The sequence below is a fragment of the Lepidochelys kempii genome, chromosome 3 (assembly GCF_965140265.1).
Source record: "Lepidochelys kempii isolate rLepKem1 chromosome 3, rLepKem1.hap2, whole genome shotgun sequence".
Lineage (NCBI taxonomy): Eukaryota > Metazoa > Chordata > Testudines > Cheloniidae > Lepidochelys > Lepidochelys kempii.
Genome location: NC_133258.1, coordinates 170,496,501 through 170,514,496, shown reverse-complemented (window position 1 = coordinate 170,514,496; position 17,996 = coordinate 170,496,501). Strand labels below are relative to the sequence as shown.

At 43.8% G+C, this 17,996-nt stretch overlaps 1 protein-coding gene across 5 annotated transcripts in view; it reads right to left on the bottom strand.

The window, feature by feature from the left end:
* Positions 1 to 17,996, bottom strand: part of MTA3 (metastasis associated 1 family member 3) — a 196,517-nt gene that overhangs the window by 130,656 nt on the left and 47,865 nt on the right. For all 5 annotated transcript variants that reach the window (XR_012158255.1, XM_073339057.1, XM_073339058.1 and 2 more), the window contains exon 5: positions 354 to 417. Coding sequence is in view for 4 of the 5 variants with exons in the window: in XM_073339057.1 (XP_073195158.1) it covers positions 354 to 417 (64 nt within the window). In the remaining variant the exon portion in view is untranslated. The remainder of the gene's footprint in view (positions 1 to 353; positions 418 to 17,996) is intronic.

Below are 17,996 nucleotides of genomic sequence, written 5' to 3'. Positions count from 1 at the left end.
ACTGAAAAAGGCATTTTATGTTCAAGGTTTTATAATATATTTTAAGCTACTTTTTTAAAAAGCACCTAACATGTCTGAAGGAAGTGTATATTTTAATTTTTATGTCCAGGTGACAATAACTATTTAATTGACTATTATAATAAAAAGAGAAAAGATACAATGGATTAAATGACTTTAATCCATAATTCTCATGAAACCAAGAGGTATTTTCACCAAATCTCTAACAAGACATTCAAAACTTATTTTTTTTAAATTGTACTGCATTTACTAAAATCTTACTATAAATATCAGAAGATAAATATTCAGATCTAGAGAGTCTAAGTAAACTAAAAAGATTTAGTGATGTGTATTACCTCTTTATCAAGATATGACAACACAGATTCTGTCTCATTCAGAAGGGCAACACTGCATTTTCCCCTATACAAATAAAAAAGAACTGGTAAATTTTTTTTAAAGCTAATAATTTTTTTTAAATGTATATATAAAAAGGTACACAGTTTTCAGGAAAACACATTAGAGAGTTAAGGTTTCTGTTTTTAGTTTGAAAATATAGTAAAAATGTATATTGCCACATTTTTAAACAAAAATTAGTAGAAAAGGAACAAACTAAACAGTTTATACTGATCTATGCACTCAAAAGTGTACATAAGCAATAGTCTAGGATGTGGGATCAAAGCTTTAGTCAAAATGATAGAAGAGCAATGAAAGAACACCAAAGCAAACAATAAATAGACAAATTTAAAAGAAATGCAAACACATGACAGACTAATTACTTTATATGCAGAAGTGGAAAGGTGGGTTAACAGCAGAGGAAAAAGGTAAGTCAAAATTCATACTGTAACTCCACCAATTTTGTGAAGCACTCAAAAGACTCATGTTTTCACAGGATTTGCTTAAAGCCAATTCAAAGTATGCTTGTTTGAACTTTATTTTATGATGAGTTATCCAAGATTTTTTTTCAGAGGGCTTCCTCTTATCATAAATCTAATTTGTGTTTTACTTACTGAATCCCTGCCCAATTCCAGAATAACTGCAGAAAAACGCACCAACAGAAAATAAATTCAGGTTTTTTAAAATAATGTATTCAAGCATTTGATATATGCTCTGGTAACTTCAATTTTCCCACAGATCAAAGGGAAGCTAACAGAACGTAAATACACATACAAGGATCCATTAGCAAAATGCCAGTGATGTGCCGTTAACAATGCAACACTACTGCAACTTCCACCAGTTGCTGCTGCTACTAGAACATCTGTATCTCTAGGTACTACAAAAGAAAATGTTGACTGTGATACTGCATAAATCAGGCTAAACCAGCAAGCACTTTCTAAAATTAGTTCTGAGTTACTCTCTTCCTGCTGCCTCATCTTTTTGCAATACAATATTTCACACCAATTAATACCTACTAAGCTTTATGAAGTAAAATATGCTCTATGGAGTCAGCTAATAGGGGCCTACAGGATAATGCTCACCCAGAAGCATCCACCATATTGAAGTTTTAGTTGGAGGAACATTATATGACTGTTAGATTTATGCAGGGGTTACCAGGAAACCGCTTCTCCAACACATACACACACACACCCCTATTCCACCCTCAAAGACCAGTCTACATGAAACTTTATCTCCTAGTTTAAAAAAGAATTACATCTAAAAATCTCAGCAAACAGAAACATTTCTTCACATGCCATGATAAAAATATTAGTAGGGACCGAAATGATAGTACTTCCCTAATTCTTCCTAAGATTTGGGGTTTTTTATTAGAACATGGTCCACAATGGATACGTCAATACACGAGGCTTTTTAAAATATGCTCTAACAGCATGAATAAACGCACGGAAACTGAGGTGCCATGCCATATGCCCAGTAAGGAACCAAAACATTGCTTCCACAAGAAAGGAACTCCTTGAGGGTTAAAAGGGAAGAGCTAACTGTATTAGCTTAAGGCTGTGGATGGAGCCCATAGTAATGTAATAAAATAAAAAAATATATATAACAGAGTAGGACAAAGGGAAAGATTTACAAGACAGAATTTGGCAGAGAGAGACTACTCCAGTGCAGCCTTGAGTAGGAAGCACAAAGTAAACTTTCTCCAGAGCCAAACACTGATTAGCTCACCTCACCACCTCCCACAAGATATACACCCTCTCTTCTCTCACACCCATAATATTCTTTTAATCTACTGTTAATTTTTGTATAGCACCGAAAGCAGCTCAAAAATATTTGGCGACTCTGTTCAGTTAAGTATCCAAAAGCTTGGATTCTTATGTGAACTCGCCGAACCTTTGAGACCAATGAACAAAACAAAAATCAATCAATAATAAATGGGATTTTTTTTTTTACTTTTCTGATTCTTAACTTGCTTCTGAAATTTGTGGTCTAGGCCTGTCCTCTATTTCAGCAGTTCAAAGACTAATGGATATAGAACATACTTTCTTTTCCCCTTTAATACAAGGCCATTAGGATGGTGCATTCTGCCGCAACCAGTTGCAAGTCTGTAGGAGAAAAGAATGGGGCAACCACTGATATCAGATGATTTAATTAAACTCTGTATTATGCGGTTATGGTTACATTTACACTAACATTTAGTAACTGCAATGATTTCAAAGGGTACCAAAACTTAATTACTGATTTTTCCAATTAAAATTGCATTGTGTTCTATCAAATCATAAAGGGGTTGGTGTGGTCTCTCTCTCTGCCACCACCACGGTCATTCTATAACATGTAAAACACAAGCGCTGCTGATGTAACTGCTACAAACTGCTTTCAAAATTTCAGGCACATACATGACCTCAGACTCCAAAATGAAGTTTCTAGTCTCCATGGGTCTTATCCTGCTCCCATTGATTTTAAAGAGTGCAGCACCAGTCTCTATTATCATCAAGTGTACTTAACCTATTGCTGCAAGATACTGAGCGCCTCCTGCTGACTTCAATGGATAAAAGTTCCAAAGGGAACTGTACAGCATCTGTTGCTGGGTAATAGGGAAGACGGAACAATTCAACTCCCAGATAATGGTATCAATTCATTTAAACTTCAAAAATAAAAAAACTTTAGAAACACAGAACTGGAATTAAATGAAGAAACAAAGATAAGGCAAGAGGCTCATTTAACCTAATTGTATTTTCACATTTCTCTCCAATATTTCCAATATACCTTTAATTTGATCCAAATCTCAAAGCTATTATCCATGTTAGTTTCCTCTGTTACGACTAATGTGTCAAGGACAGAGGTTTCAGATGACAAATAAAATCAAAATGGAAATAATTACTTATAATCAGAAACATTTTACATTTAAAGAACAAGTTAGAAAGACAACTTGAATGCTCAAATGTATGGAGAACATTCCAAATACAGTGAGAAGTTATGGGCAAAGTTTAATTGCTAACAAAAGCCATACTGTCTGGCCAGTATTCAGATGTGAAGCTGTCTCGCTTCCACCATAATCTAGCTGTAATCCTTGACTATACAACTTCATCAGTTTGACTGGTTTCAGTGGGAGGATCTGATTAAAACAAATAGCATGATATGGTCCATCTGTTTTAAGAAAACTTAATTTCAAGAAATCTTTCAGCCTTGGAAGGCTTTGACCTATTTAATCAACATGGGACATTCCCAGATTTGTTTTTAACACCAGAAGCATCAGGCAAATCTTGTTCTTATATGAAAATTAGAATCTCTAATTTCTCAAAAGATAATCAAATGAAACCTACAGGCCCGCTCTCAGTACTGGTGATGAAGTTAACTTTTAATGTCGATTTACAATCTAATTTTCATGAAAACAAAGTTCTCTTAAGAACAGAAATGAGCATTAAGAACTACTTAATATTCACACTGGTCATGGGTATAAAGTTCCTTAATTCACCTAAAAAGCACATCCAACAAAAGCTACCATCAAGTATATACCCCCAAATGGTAGAAACTATGCACCCATAAAGCCTTTGGAGGACCAAAAGAAGAACAGAGAGGTACACCACCACTCTAAGGGTATATACATTCAGAATGCTTCTGTAGGTCAAATATTGTCACCTGTTTCCTATGAGCCACTGAAAAATTCTGCCCAAATTGCTTTTAAAAATTAATTAAATTAAACATGGACATACCAGTTGGATCACTTAAATGGTCAGATGTTTTATTACACTGATAGGATCCAGAGACTTTTTGCAAGCAATGTTTAGTACTACTGATGGTGGTACCACCACTATTCTGGTAGTAAGTGGGAACTATTTTAACAAAGTAAGACAGGTTGATAACTAATCAAAACATAGTGCAATGTACAGTTTACCAATATTTGGTGAAAATGTTCTACCACCATGTTTCATCCTGGTAATACATTCTGTTAAAAAATGTTTTACTGATCTAGTAGGAAATTAATCACTACATGAGTAGAAATTTAATTTCCCATTATCTTGGTAACCATCTCTTAACTGGTTTCTTACATCAATCAATAATGAACTTTTGTCAAACATTCGACGAAAACCAATATATCAATGAGCCCATGGCTTTTTAAAATAAAAAATGCTTGTTTTAAATGAAATCCACATTAACAACCCTTTTCTTTTAAAATCCCTTCTTCTTTCAGAGCCCTTTACTTTTAAAAGTATTTTCTAGAAGGCTCCAATCAAATCCTGTTTTATTACTCCTTACAAACTATTGTTTTTAAGTTGATGAGTAAGACAGCCCATGGGATGTGAATCTTCTTTTAATGAGGATCTCGTGGAACAGCAGGTACATAAACAAAAATTACAGCAAGAAATTACAAAAGAAACAAAACAATAATCAAGTCATAAGAATGGAAAAGGCAGTCCTGGGCGCTATACCCTTCCACATGAGCTTCCTAACGCAACTTGGGTATATTCTGGACAAGAACAATGAATTTAAAGATTTTCAGGAGTTCATTGCCCCCTTTGGTCCAATAAAAATTTCATTGCCACCAAATCAATTACATTTGTAATGTATCTGTCAGTTGGATACACATTAAAAACCCTATGCATGAACATGAACACAGATTTCAACAACCAGTGAAACAGCCTATCCAGATGAATCATAAATGGGAACTCAAATGGTGTTGTGTTCACCAAATCCAAGGTCCTCCACATTGTTATGTGCAATGATTTAGCTAAATTCAACTGTTAGCAAGGCGGCAGAGTTTCCTATCCACCCACCTTGTCAGTAGCTATTGGGACCCTGCACGGGAATGACAACTGATTGTTGCTGACTTACCATGACAACCCACTCTGGACATAAGGGAGATGGCAGTGGGTCTCTAGGCTGAAGGAACCAGGTTCTAGGATTGAAAGATAATGGGAGGAAACCTTAGGAAGGGCCTTGTTTGATGAAGAAACAATATCAAACAAAAAGCTCAAACTAAAGTTATTTCAATTGCCAGCAAGAGGATGAGGGGTGCAGTTAGAGCACTAATCCAGCATGTCTGCATTCTGTGCCTCATTTACACTTAAAATGTATACTGGTATCGCTGTGTCAGTCAGGGGAAAAAATGCTATCCTCTTCCCCACAGCAATATAGGTATGCCAACAAAACCCCCAGTGTAGGGGCAGCTATGCCAACAGAAGGTGGCTTCTGTGCACATCGCTAATGTCGTTCAGGAAGGTCATGTTCCTATACCAGCAGAAAAGACAGTTACCTGTTCCGTAACTGCTGTTCTTCGAGATGTGTTGCTCGGGTCCACTCCACAATAGGTGCGTGTGTGCTTGCCACATGCACCAGTGCCGCAAGTTTTTCCCTCAGCAGTGTCCATAGGGGAGCAGCTCTGGCGCCCTCTGGAGTGGTGCCTGCATGACACAGTATAAGGGGCGCTGCCAGCTCCCCCCACCCTCAGTTCCTTCTCGCCAGAAATTCCGACAGTGGGGAAGGAGGGCGGGCCGTGGAATGGACATGAGCAACATCTTGAAGAACACCATTCCACATTAGGTGACTTCCAGCAGTTCCTGTGGAGGCGGATAGGAGTTCATGGCTGCGCAGATTGTAATACAGGTCTGCCAAACCCAGCATCGTCTCTAGCCTGCTGGGTGATGGCATAATGAGACGTGTACGTGTGGACCGAGGACCATGTCGTGGCTCGACAGATGTCCTCGATCAGGATGTGCGCCAGGAAGGCCACCAAAGACGCCTGCGCTCTAGTTGAATGGGCCCTGACCACTGGCAGCAGCGGGACTTTTGCTAGCTCTTAATTGGTCTTTATGCAAGAGGTGATCCAGTTGGAAATTCTCTGTGAAGAAACCAGAAGGCCCTTCATCCTATCCGCTGAAGCGATGAAGAGCTGGGTCAATTTACAGAAAGGCTTTGCACGCTACAAGTAAAATGCCGAGGCCCTCTGGACGTCCAACGCAGTCTTGTGTGGCTTGGGACAGAACACTGGCAGGAATACATCCTGGCTCTTGTGGAAGGAAGATACCACCTTCGGCAGGAAGGCTGGTTGGGGCTGCAGCTGGACCTTGTCCTTATAAAACACCATGTAAGGTGGTTCTGAGGTCAATGCCTTAATCTCGGAGACTCATCTCACTGAAGTCACTGCTACCAGGAAAGCGACTTTCCAGGACAAGTAGGAAAGGAAGCAGGAGCCCAGTGGCTCAGAAGGCAGTCCAGTGAGCCTGGAAAGGACCAGATTTACAGTCCCACTATGGGACAGGGGCCCGGACCTGCGGGTAAAGCCTCTCGAGGCCCCTTAGGAACCTGACAGTCATGTCATGAGAAAAGCCTGTCTGACCTTGGATTGGCTGGTGGAATGCGGAGATGACCGCAATGCGCTAGACCCTGGTTCCTGAGCTGCAGTAAGTAGTCCAAGATGGACTGCACTGAAGAACGTGAGGGAAAAATGCCGCACTCCGACACTTAACAGGAAAACCTCGTCCACTTGGCCAGGTAAGTTAGTCTTGTGGATGACTTCCTACTTTCTGGGAGGACCTGCTGGATACACTCCTTTGGGTTTAACCACAGAGCATCCACACCGAGAGGTGCAGAGACTTGAGGGTAGGGTGTAGGAGCCGACCGAGATCCTGTGACAGCAGGACCAAAAGGTAGGGAAGGGGCCAGGGAGGGGCCACCACCACATTTATGAGCTTGCCAAAAAACAGTGCTGCCGAGGCCCCGCAGGGGCGATCACGATGACCTGTGTCTTGTCCCTCTTGATCTTTACTAGGATGCAGCTGACCAGAGGGATCAGAGGGAATGCGTACATCAGACCCTCGGTCCACAGTAGGAGGAAGACATTGGAGAGGGAGCCCTTGCTCAGGCCCTGCCAGGAGAAAAACCAACGTCACTTTCTGTTTCACCTGGTGGCAAACAGATCTACCTGGGGAGGTCCCCACCTCTGGAAGATCATGCAGGACACCTCTGAGCAGAGCAACCACTCTTGGTGAGAGGAGAAGTCCCTGCTGAGGTCATCTGCTGGGGCATTCCTGACGATGGGGAGGTGACCAGCTTCCAAATGGATGTTGTAGCCGATGCAGAAGTCCCAGAGACAGAGTGCCTCTTGGCCGACGAGCACACTCCTCCTTGCCTGTTGATGTAGAGGCCGTATTGTCTATCAGGACCCTCACCACTTCGCCCAACAGGTGTGGCAGGAAGACCCCACAGGCCAGCCAGACCGCCCTGAGCTCCTTGATATTTATGTGCAACATTGTCTCCTCCGGGGTCCACATCCCCTGAATCTGGAGATGTCCGAGTTGTGCCCACCAACTGAGGTCTGAAGCATCCAACACTAGCTCGACAGATGGAATGGGACTGTCGAACAGGACTCCTTCCAGGATCTTCTTGGGATCGGTCCACCAGTGCAGCAACATGAGAACTGCCGGAGGAATGGTTACAATCTTTCCAGGTGGTCCCTGGATTGGGAATAGGTCGACGCCAGCCATTGCTGCAGGGGCCTCATGTGGAGCCTTGGCATGATGAACCACATATATGCAAGCTGCCATGTGCCCTAGCACACGCAGGTACACCCTAGCCACTGTCAAGGGAAACGCAAACACTTCTGCTATGAGGTCTATCGGGGCCTGAAACCTGTCTAACGGCAGGATTGCTCTCGCCCGGGTCAAACATGGCCCTGAAGAATTCTATCCTTTGAACTGCAACTAACATGGACTTTTTGTGGTTGACCAGTAGTTGACCGAAGGAGCAGCACAGCAACGTCACGTTGGACCTGAGCCTTGGAGTTGCCTGACCCGCCAGTCGTCAAGGTACAGATAAATCTGGATACCCCGATGCCTGAGGTAGGCCGTGACTACCACCATGCACTTGGTAAACCACCCTTGGTGCTGTAGCCAGGCCAAACGGAAGGACAGCAAACTGGTAGTGGGCCGAACCAACCATAAAACAGAGCAAGCATCTGAGTCCTGGGAAGATCACTACGTGAACGTATGAGTCTTTCAGGTCGAGGGTGGTATACCAGTCTCCTGGATCCAGGGAGGGGATAATGGAGGCCAGGGAGACCATGTGAAACTTTAGCTTCATTAGGTATCTGTTGAGCTCTAGCAGGTCCAGGATGGGATGCAGATCACACTTGGCCTTTGGGATCAGAAAATACCAGGAATAGAAACCCTTGTTCTGGTAAGGAGGCAGGACTTCCTCCACCACCCTCAGCTGTAAGAGCCCCATAATCTCCTGCTCAAGACGACTTGTGAGAATGATCCCTCAAGAGGGACGGGGAGGGGGGTGGAAATAAATTGGAGGTGTAGCCATGCACCATCGTACTGAGGACCCAGCAGTCTAATGTTATCGCCGACCACACCGGGAGGAAAAAGTAAAGGCAGTTGCAAACAATGGGGAAAATCGGATCCAGGAAATAGATTGGTAGTTCGCCCTCAAAACGACTTTTTAGCTCCTTGTTTGGAGCAGGTTGAGCCCGACCGGGCACAGGGTGGGGGTGGGTGGTTCATGCGCCATCTATAGCCCTTGAGCTTTTTGTACGATGGGTCCTTCTGGGGCTAGCTCCCTTGCCCCTGGGGAAGTTGCAGTTTGAACTGCTTGTGCGCTGGGCCCAGAATGTAGTACTACCACATTTTAGGGTGGTTCAGGACTCCTTCAGCCCATGTAATTTGTTGTCCATCTGCTCCGCATACAGAGCTTGGCCATTGAAGGGGAGGTCCTGAATTGACTGCTGAGCCTCGGAGGACAACCCAGAGAGAAGCAGCTAGACACTTGCTGCATGGAAACGGCGGATCCCATGGTGCGAGTGGTGGAGTCTGCTCCGTCAGACGCCACTTGAAGGGCTGCCCTGGCAGCAGCCATGCCCTCATCGAGGATCACCCAGAATTCTTTACGGGAGCCTTCTGGGAGGGCATTCTCTAACTTGGCCACGGTCTGCCATATATTGAAGTCGTAGCAGCCAAGAAGGGCTTGGTGGTTGGCCACCCTCAACTGTAAACTAGACAAGGAATAAATTTTTCGTCCAAACAAGTCCATCCTCCTGGAGTCTTTATTTTTGGGGTAGTTCCAGATTGCCCCTAGCGTTCCCTGTGGTTAACTGCCTCAACCACCAGGGAATTTAGGGCAGAATGGGAGTAAAGGTATTCGTGCCCCTTAGTCGGGACAAAGTACTTACGCTCTGCCTGTTTGGAAATGGGGGGCAGAGAGGAGGGGGTTTGCCACAAGGCACTGGATATCTTCAATACCTCTTTGTGAAGGGGAAGGGCCACCCTAGCAGGGGCTGTAAAGGAAAGGATGTCGAACAGGGAGTCTGCTTACTCCTCCAACTCCTCCATCTGCAGGCCAAGGTTGGACATGACCCTCTTCAACAGCTCCTGGTGCGCCTTAGCGTCATTCTGAGGAACCAGGTGAGGGGGACTCCATGATGGCCTTGTCTGGTGACAATGAGAAAGAAGCTGGTACTGCGGGTTCCACAGCACCCATTGATGGTCCAGCAAGCTGTTCCCCTTGATCCACATGGACTTATCCCCTGGGGCCTCAAGCACTGAAGGGAGTGGGGTCATCGAGGCCACAGGCCTGTTCAAGGCTCCTGACACAGAGTGGGCAGGCTTGGAGGGCTGGGTGAACCCCCACAGGTTCCAGGGGTATCACGGGGCTGGCCACTGGGCCTGGGGCAGGTTTCAGTACTGACGATGCAGGCGGCACAGAGGGTCTGGGAGGCTGCCCTGCCAATGTGTAACCTTGCTCCGCGCCAGAGTCATATCCAGAGCGATTGCTACCCGGTGACCTGGATCTACTGGAGTGCCGACTCCGTGCCTGGTGACAATCGCAGTCGCATCTAGAGGAGGACTGGTCCAAGTAGGACATGCACCTCCGTGAGAACCTTGCTGATCGGTGGCGCTCAGCGGATCCACAACAGGAGACCGGCGATCCACGCCTCACGCTTCAAGACCGGTACCAGGACACCCATCTTGGCAATCCTTGGCAGGGCGGACCAGAGCTGCGAGCCAATCGTTCCTGGGATCTGTACTGGCATTCTGGTGACCCAAAGGTCTGGCCCCGAAGTTCCTACCGGGGAGCACATGTCTCCGTGGGTATGCAGCAGGTCACCGGCAAGGTCCGCTTTGAATCCCACTGCCGGTGCCTAAGGGCCAGTGACTATAGAGAGCTCCGATGCATCTGCCTCCTTAACTCTGAGGCATGACAGCTTCGAGTGGGTGAATGGTGGCAGGACATCCCCCACAATGGGGAGTGGTACCATTGGGGTGAAGGCAGATGGACAGGTCCCAAGGCAGGCTTACCACGAGATCTGAGCATCGCTAGGCCGGGGCCGGTGTGGGCAGCACCGGGAGTGTCAGGATCTCTTGCAGCCTGGAACACTTCAGGCGTCAACAGCACCTGAAGCTGATGAAGGCCCGCCTCTGTGTCTGGGCTTCCAGGCAAGGAACTGGGTGGGCTGCAACACTCAACATGAGCTGAGGCCCGAGTTCCCAGTGGGGGAGATGAGCCGCCCGCCACGGGTCTTAGCTCGCCCCCAGCCCTGTCCCTCCCCTTGCACGGAGTAGGAGACCATCCCCTACCAGCCTTCTTTGACTTCTTGGCCAGGGCCATAGACAGGGATCAGTGCTGGCTCGTAGCCGGCGGGGCACTACATGCCAATGCCGCGATGCTGAGTGCTGAGTCGGACCTTTCTCTGGGCCTGGAGTCAGCGCCAACTCCATCAGGAGCACTTGGAGTCTGATCTCATGCTCTTTCTTAGTCCTAGGTTTAAAGGACTTGCAGATTCAACACTTATCTGCCCTTCACCGAGGCACCTGAGACAGCTACTGTGTGGAACGCTCAAGGGCATGGGCCATTTGCAGGGATTGCAGGGCTTAAAGTCTGGGGACTGGGGTATGCCCCGTCCCCTGGCTAAGTCCCCAATGGGACTAACAAAACTAACTACTGCTAAGGGCTAACTCACTCAACTACTAACTATGTACACTAACCTTACAAGAGCTCTAGCTCGTACTAGCATTGCTTAGGCTTCGTATGTAAGAGCAGCGAACATTCCGTGCACCGTCACTGCCGGCAAGAAGGAACGGAGGGTGGGGGAGCTGGCAGGCACCCCTTATACCACACCATGCAGACGCCATTGCAGACACCACCAGAGCTGCTCCCCTACTGATACTGCTGAGGAAAAAAAACTTCCAGCACCGGTGCATGTGGCGAGCACACACACCTAATGTGGAAGGGACATGAGCAAGCACACGAAGAAAAACTCCTGCTTCTGTCAGCATACATGGGGGGGGGTATGCTAACATAGGCTATGTCTATACTAGAGAGCCTTAGTGCAGTCATACTCATCTTTTGAGTGTGTGGTTGTTTGTTTGTTTTAAATAAAGAAGGTTTGCTTGAACAACGTCTGGCAGAGGACAGGATGGAATCTGAAATCACTTCTGAGGAGTTCGAGCCACTTAAGCTCTTTGGCAATAATGCACTCTGAACTAGTCCTTATCCCTTTCAAACAGCCCTTCATTTATCAGCCAACTGCAAAAGTGATTCCCAATCTGTGATCTGTGGAGATTGGGTGCTCCTCAGACACCACTTCGGTCACATGGTGCTGGATCAACAATTTCAGGGAAACCAGTGGCAAACATGCTTATGCATCGGTATTTCAAACCCAGTTTAAGGGGTTTGGGCTACTGCTTATTGTTGGAGACACATGCCAGAGGCCATATTACAAATAGGGAGCTACAGATTGAAGGCATATGTGCATTTGGAGCACAAATTGTACAATTAAAATGTAAAAGCAAAGAGAAAAAAAAATACACAGAATGCCCAAAACAGTTGCCAACTGCCACTGGCATGCCAATATTATGATTTTTCTTAGTGAATGTAACAGAATCATTAGTGAACACTAAATTTTTAAATTTCATCTGACACTCAAAAGTAATGGTGGGATGATTTGCACTGTAATTGGTTTATATTTGGCTGGATACTAATTAAAACAACAGTAGTTTATTCTGCTGCCTGAAATGTCGTAGAACAAGTCTCTCACACTTGATGGTTGAATACTATTGGGATTTGTTCCATAGAAACTCAACCATCACTGTCTAGACATGCATATCAAACCCAGGGTGCAAAATTGTGTAAGTGTGATCTATGTCTGGGGCCAAAATAAGATGAGTAAACTAGGAACTACCTAATTTATTTTTGATCAAAATAATTTTAAAAATAGAATGCATAGGGAATCAAATTATGAATGTCCAAATGAACTAGTAAGTGCAAGTATCTGAGTATAGGTATACAAGAAGATATGGATTTTCCAGCTTCTCTCTCTCCAACCTTCACTTTGAAAAAGCAAAGGCTCAGTCTTATGTAGAACTGGTCTGGTTTCAGATTAGAAAATAGTCAAGAAGGGAACGATTCCAAAAAATCTCCAAGTTACAGAAAGATACCGTAAAGACCAAATTCTGTCTTTGAGTACAAAATGGCCACTGATTTCAAAGGGAGTTGTGCAAGCTATCCCAGGGCAGAAATTGGCCCATTCCATTCATTTTATATGTTGTTAGCATTTATATGGCTCCCATCAGTTTAGCAAGGAGGGGCACCACACACAGTTTAGATGAAGGTAAAATATTCCCCAGGTTGAAGGACCTTAGTCCTGCAAGTTACCTTTAAAAAAGCTACAGATAAAAAAAGACCTTGCATTACTCAATAATAGTTTACTTTGCTTACATATACAAACCACTGCTTTCTTCGTCCCGACAATTCAATTCAGCACCTCTAACTTCATCGGTCTCTCTAAATAATAATTTAGATACGCTAGCAGAGAGAAGGGTCTAGTGAAGTACTCACTAAGTTAGAAGATCAGAAGTCACATGTTCTCATTTCAAACCACCATATAGGCTTGTGCAACCATGTTTCAACACCATTGTCTCCTGTACTGGTTATAGTATAGTTCCAGTTGTAGTGTAAACTGGATCTTAGCTGTTTGCTGTAAGTTTACCAGGTGAGGTTCAGGGAATAGGCAGGGCTCAGGAACAGTGTACTGAGAACTAAGGATAGATATAGCCAGGTTTACAGAAGGAAACTTTTTTGGTGCTGATACAGTGGTATGATTGACTGGAATTTCTACCAGTTGAATTACACCTCTACCCCAATATAACGTGACCCGATATAACACGAATTTGGATATAATGCAATAAAGCAGCGCTCTGGGGAGTGGGGCTACGCACTCGGGTGGATCAGCGCGTCAACATGTCTGGCTCCAACACACTGCTCAGAACGGCGTGTTAAGGGTGCCAGGCTGGGGCCAAGGGGTCTCGGGGGACTGGGAGCGGGAGGGTTGGATAAGGCGTGGGAGTCCCGAGGGGCCTGTCAGGGGGTGTGGATGGGGTCAGGGAACAGGCAGGTTGGGTAGGGGGTTGGGGGGCTTAGATAGGGGCAGGGGTCTCTGGGAGGGGTCAGTCAGGGGGCAGGGGGTCTCTGGGAGGGGTCAGTCAGGGGGCAGGAAGTGACTATTAATAAAGGAAATGCTCGAGGCCAAAGAGAGTTCGATATAAAACGCAGTTTCACCTATAACGCGGTAAGATTTTTTGGCTCCTGAGGACTGCGTTATATCAGGGTAGAGGTGTATTTGTATATAACCTTGCAAGTGACCCATTCCAAATCCTGAAATTGCTATCATTCAGCAAAGCAATATAAATACACACACACACACTCCGAATACATGAGAGGTGTGGTATAAAGGACTTATCAGTATGATCTTGGGATGTCCAGGCCACTTATAAGTAATGCACGTCATCCCATGTAAGTGCCAATAAAAATTTAATACCACACCAAACCTTCATGTTTTGTGTACATGTCATGTGTGTTGAAGAAAAAAAATCTTACATTTCAGAGATTTTTTAAAGACTATTTTTCATATCCTTCTGCCTGTAAATTAAGTCAGGTACCTAAGTTACAATATATAAGATTCTCACCTTTGCCCCAGCCCTTTTACATCAGGTAAAGGGGTTGAAGTAGCACAAGCAGGTTCTAAGAGTCCCATATCCAGCCATGGGAGATTTCACCCTGCACAGGTACTGAAGACGACAGCCATAAGCTAGGGACAGGCTGCTGTAACTTAGAAAGCCCCTGAGGGCTGTTGAAATTGTACCAGGAACCATTCGGTCCCCAGAGCAACCCAAAATCATGGTTCAAAGACTTCTAAAAGTGACCTAAAAATGTCCCAGCTATAACCTCTATACTGAACTTCGAGGGCTAAATGTGAATGCCAAGATTGGCGATCACAAGATAACATTGTAGGTCACGAGATGTTGCGACTTTAAAACCACATTTTTGGTATCTGCAGTATACCCTCTGTCTTGCCTGTCTTGGGCCTTAGGCCAAAGTTTTTAAATAGGGGAGGAAATTCCACATTTAGGAAGAAGGTTTCTCTGCAAGTGATGGAAGCAGCTCTCACGGTCAGAATGCTGGTGTAATTCCTGAGGAGATGGATACTCCACAGAAAACATGACATAATCAAACACGTGATAAATTCATTTATCTAAAATTTATTGTGTACCACTCTAATTTATAACTTCCACATGTGTTTGTATACACATAGCTATAGACAGTGCACTGTCTGACATGCCTTAAGTGGTACTAACCAATGTTATTTTTGTCTGCCCAGGAGACAAAAAGTCTAATCAAATAATGCACAGTGCTGAACAGAATGGGAACAGACGGTAAGAAAACATTAGAGGTTGAAAATGAAAACTTTAAATTAAGTGTAAACATCATTTCAGAACTGAACTACAACAAATTCAGTGTACCTGGTTTTTGCTCAAAAACTTTGAATAAAAGTTAATTGAACTCTCTCAGTTGTTAGATTCTTTGTAATTTTTTCCCCACGTTGCACTAGATTAAAGTTTACAAATATTTTGTGAAAATGTTAAACTTCCCTCATCTTCTTAATCAACTCTTAAAAAACAAAGCACTTATAAGTGAAGTACACTTTCATAAAAGATTGCCAGCCTTGGCACATGAACTTTTGTCGATAGGAAAGGAAGTAGCAGTGCAAGCTTCCTCATCTCTGCACTTCTCAGCCAAAGAGCCTCAACCCTCACCTAGTGGCTCCAATAGGGATACACTGGCGCCTATACTCATTTAAAGAGTGGCTGCTTGGTCATACTCCAGTGAAGAAGACAAACAAAAGATCAGTAAAGTTTACAGCCGCTGGTATCCTGCAGGAACAATTATGTTACTCCCTCCTCACCCACCTACCACTGCTGTTCTCATGTATCATCCCTCTGATTTCTTTTTACACCATGCTCTGCTCCCAATTGCTCTGGAAGCAGTTGCCTGACAGACACAGACTTGCCAAGTATCACAGACCTAATGTGACATTCACCCATTTGGCAACACTGCCATGGCTGCCTGAATCTTGGCTAAAACTCACATACATTTGGGGGGGGAGGTGGGAAGAGAGATTGATTCTTTCCCTCAAAATACCCTTTGACCTGGTAATGGTGCACTAAGCTGAGAACTAAAAGTTCCTGTCTGCTTTCTTTCCCTGAGTGTTGCTGATATTTCTGTGAAGCTCAAAGCTCTATTGATCAAGGGCTCATATTCCTACCCATTTACAAATATGATACCTGAGAGGTTGCACAATATTACTTCAAACAGAGCTAAATAATATGGCAGACTTTAATATGACAGAAAGAAAAGGAGTACTTGTGGCACCTTAGAGACTAACACATTTCTTTGAGCATAAGCTTTCGTGAGCTACAGCTCACTTCATCGGATGCATTCAGTGGAAAATACAGTGGGGAGATTTATATACACAGAGAACATGAAACAATGGGTGTAACCATACACACTAACAAGAATGATCAGGTAAGGTGAGCTATTACCAGGACAGTGGGGGCGGAGGAGAGGAGAGGGAAGAAACCTTTTGTAGTGATAATCACAGTTGGCCATATCCAGCAGTTAACAAAGAACATGGGGGGGGGGGAATAGTTTTAACTTTGTGTAATGACCCATCCACTCCCAGTCTTTATTCAAGCCTAAGTTAATTGTATCCAGTTTGCAAATTAATTCCAATTCAGCAGTCTCTCCTTGGAGTCTGTTTTTGAAGTTTTTTTGTTGAAGAATTGCAACTTTTAGGTCTGTAATCGACTGACCAGAGAGATTGAAGTTATATGACAGAGTTACATCTTATCAACATTACCTTTCAGAATGAAGGTAACATATCTATGTGCTTAAAAATCCTATCTGTAACCTTTTCTCTAACTACCACCATCAGGAATAGAACCCAAGAATCCTGATACTCAACATTTCATTGCTGTCTCACAAATAGTTGTTTCGCCCTTCTGACAAAATATGCACGCGGTCTAAAGGGCTGGTCCATACAGAAGATAGTCTTCTGCTATCAACTGATTCTTCAGCTCAAGTGTAAGAGGTCTGTGCTGTGCGTCTGAAGATCATGGGTTCAAATCCTACAGATCACATAAGTGAGAAAAATTGTATGTGGTCACAGAGACTTTATCATAATGCACATCCAAAATGGGATAGAATTGCAGTTACTTTAATTATTAATTCTCTAACTTTTGAGTGCTTGACTGTACGACCTTAAGGATCTTGACAGACACAGACACAGACACAGACACAGACACAGACCCCTCTTAGGGTTAACAGAGGCTGGAGACTGAGCTACTCCTGTTACTCTAGAGAAGCTCTCCCCAACCCTGCATAAGGGATGAGATGTGGGCATGCGAGATGCTTGTCTTGCTGTAGCTGACTATAGATAAACATAGAACATAATTCAGCCAATGGCACGTTAAACTAACAACTTTAACCAGGACTAATGCCAGGAAAACTGTTTAAGATGAAATTGACGGTTATATGTTAATTATTGGCAAATATGCAGTTATTTAATAGTTATTTAAATATTGGCAATTTAATTGTTCATTAAATAATTTGCATAAAAGGTTACACGTGGAGATGCAGAATAGTTAGCAGCTATGTTGATTTCAGAGCTTGAACACAGTGCTCAGCCAATTCTGCAGCGTCTTGAAACAATCTCTCCCCCATCCAGGCCAGAGCACAATGTTAGCTGGGGACAGGAATACCCAAGCATTCCCTGACTAAAGATGCCCAAAATCCAGAAAGGGAAAAAAAAAAAAAAAGGGGGATTAGTTTATTGCTGTGACAAAAGACTGCACTGGAACAGGTTATCGAAGGATGTGGTTCAGCATTCCTCAGAGTTTTTAAATCAAGACTGGATGTCTCACTAAAAGATGAGACTCTCATTCAACCACAAGTTGCTGGGACTGATCCAAGAATTGCTGCATTAAATTCTGTGGCTTGTGAACAGACTACAAAATCAAAATGGTCCCTTGTGGCCTTAAAAAAAAAAAAAAATTCTACAAAATTCTGCCATATGGATCACAGCAAGAAACAGCAGTCGGTTTTTAGTCCTGGGTGGGAGAAATAAAACTACTCCTGAACTGACCTAGAAGAATATTGACCAGTAAATAACTTGCCAGATTTCTCTCTGATACTGTTGTGGTAATTGTTTCTCATGTAGCTGTGATTAAGAGAATCATCATTATTACCCTTCTGTCCAAATTGATGTCTCCACACAA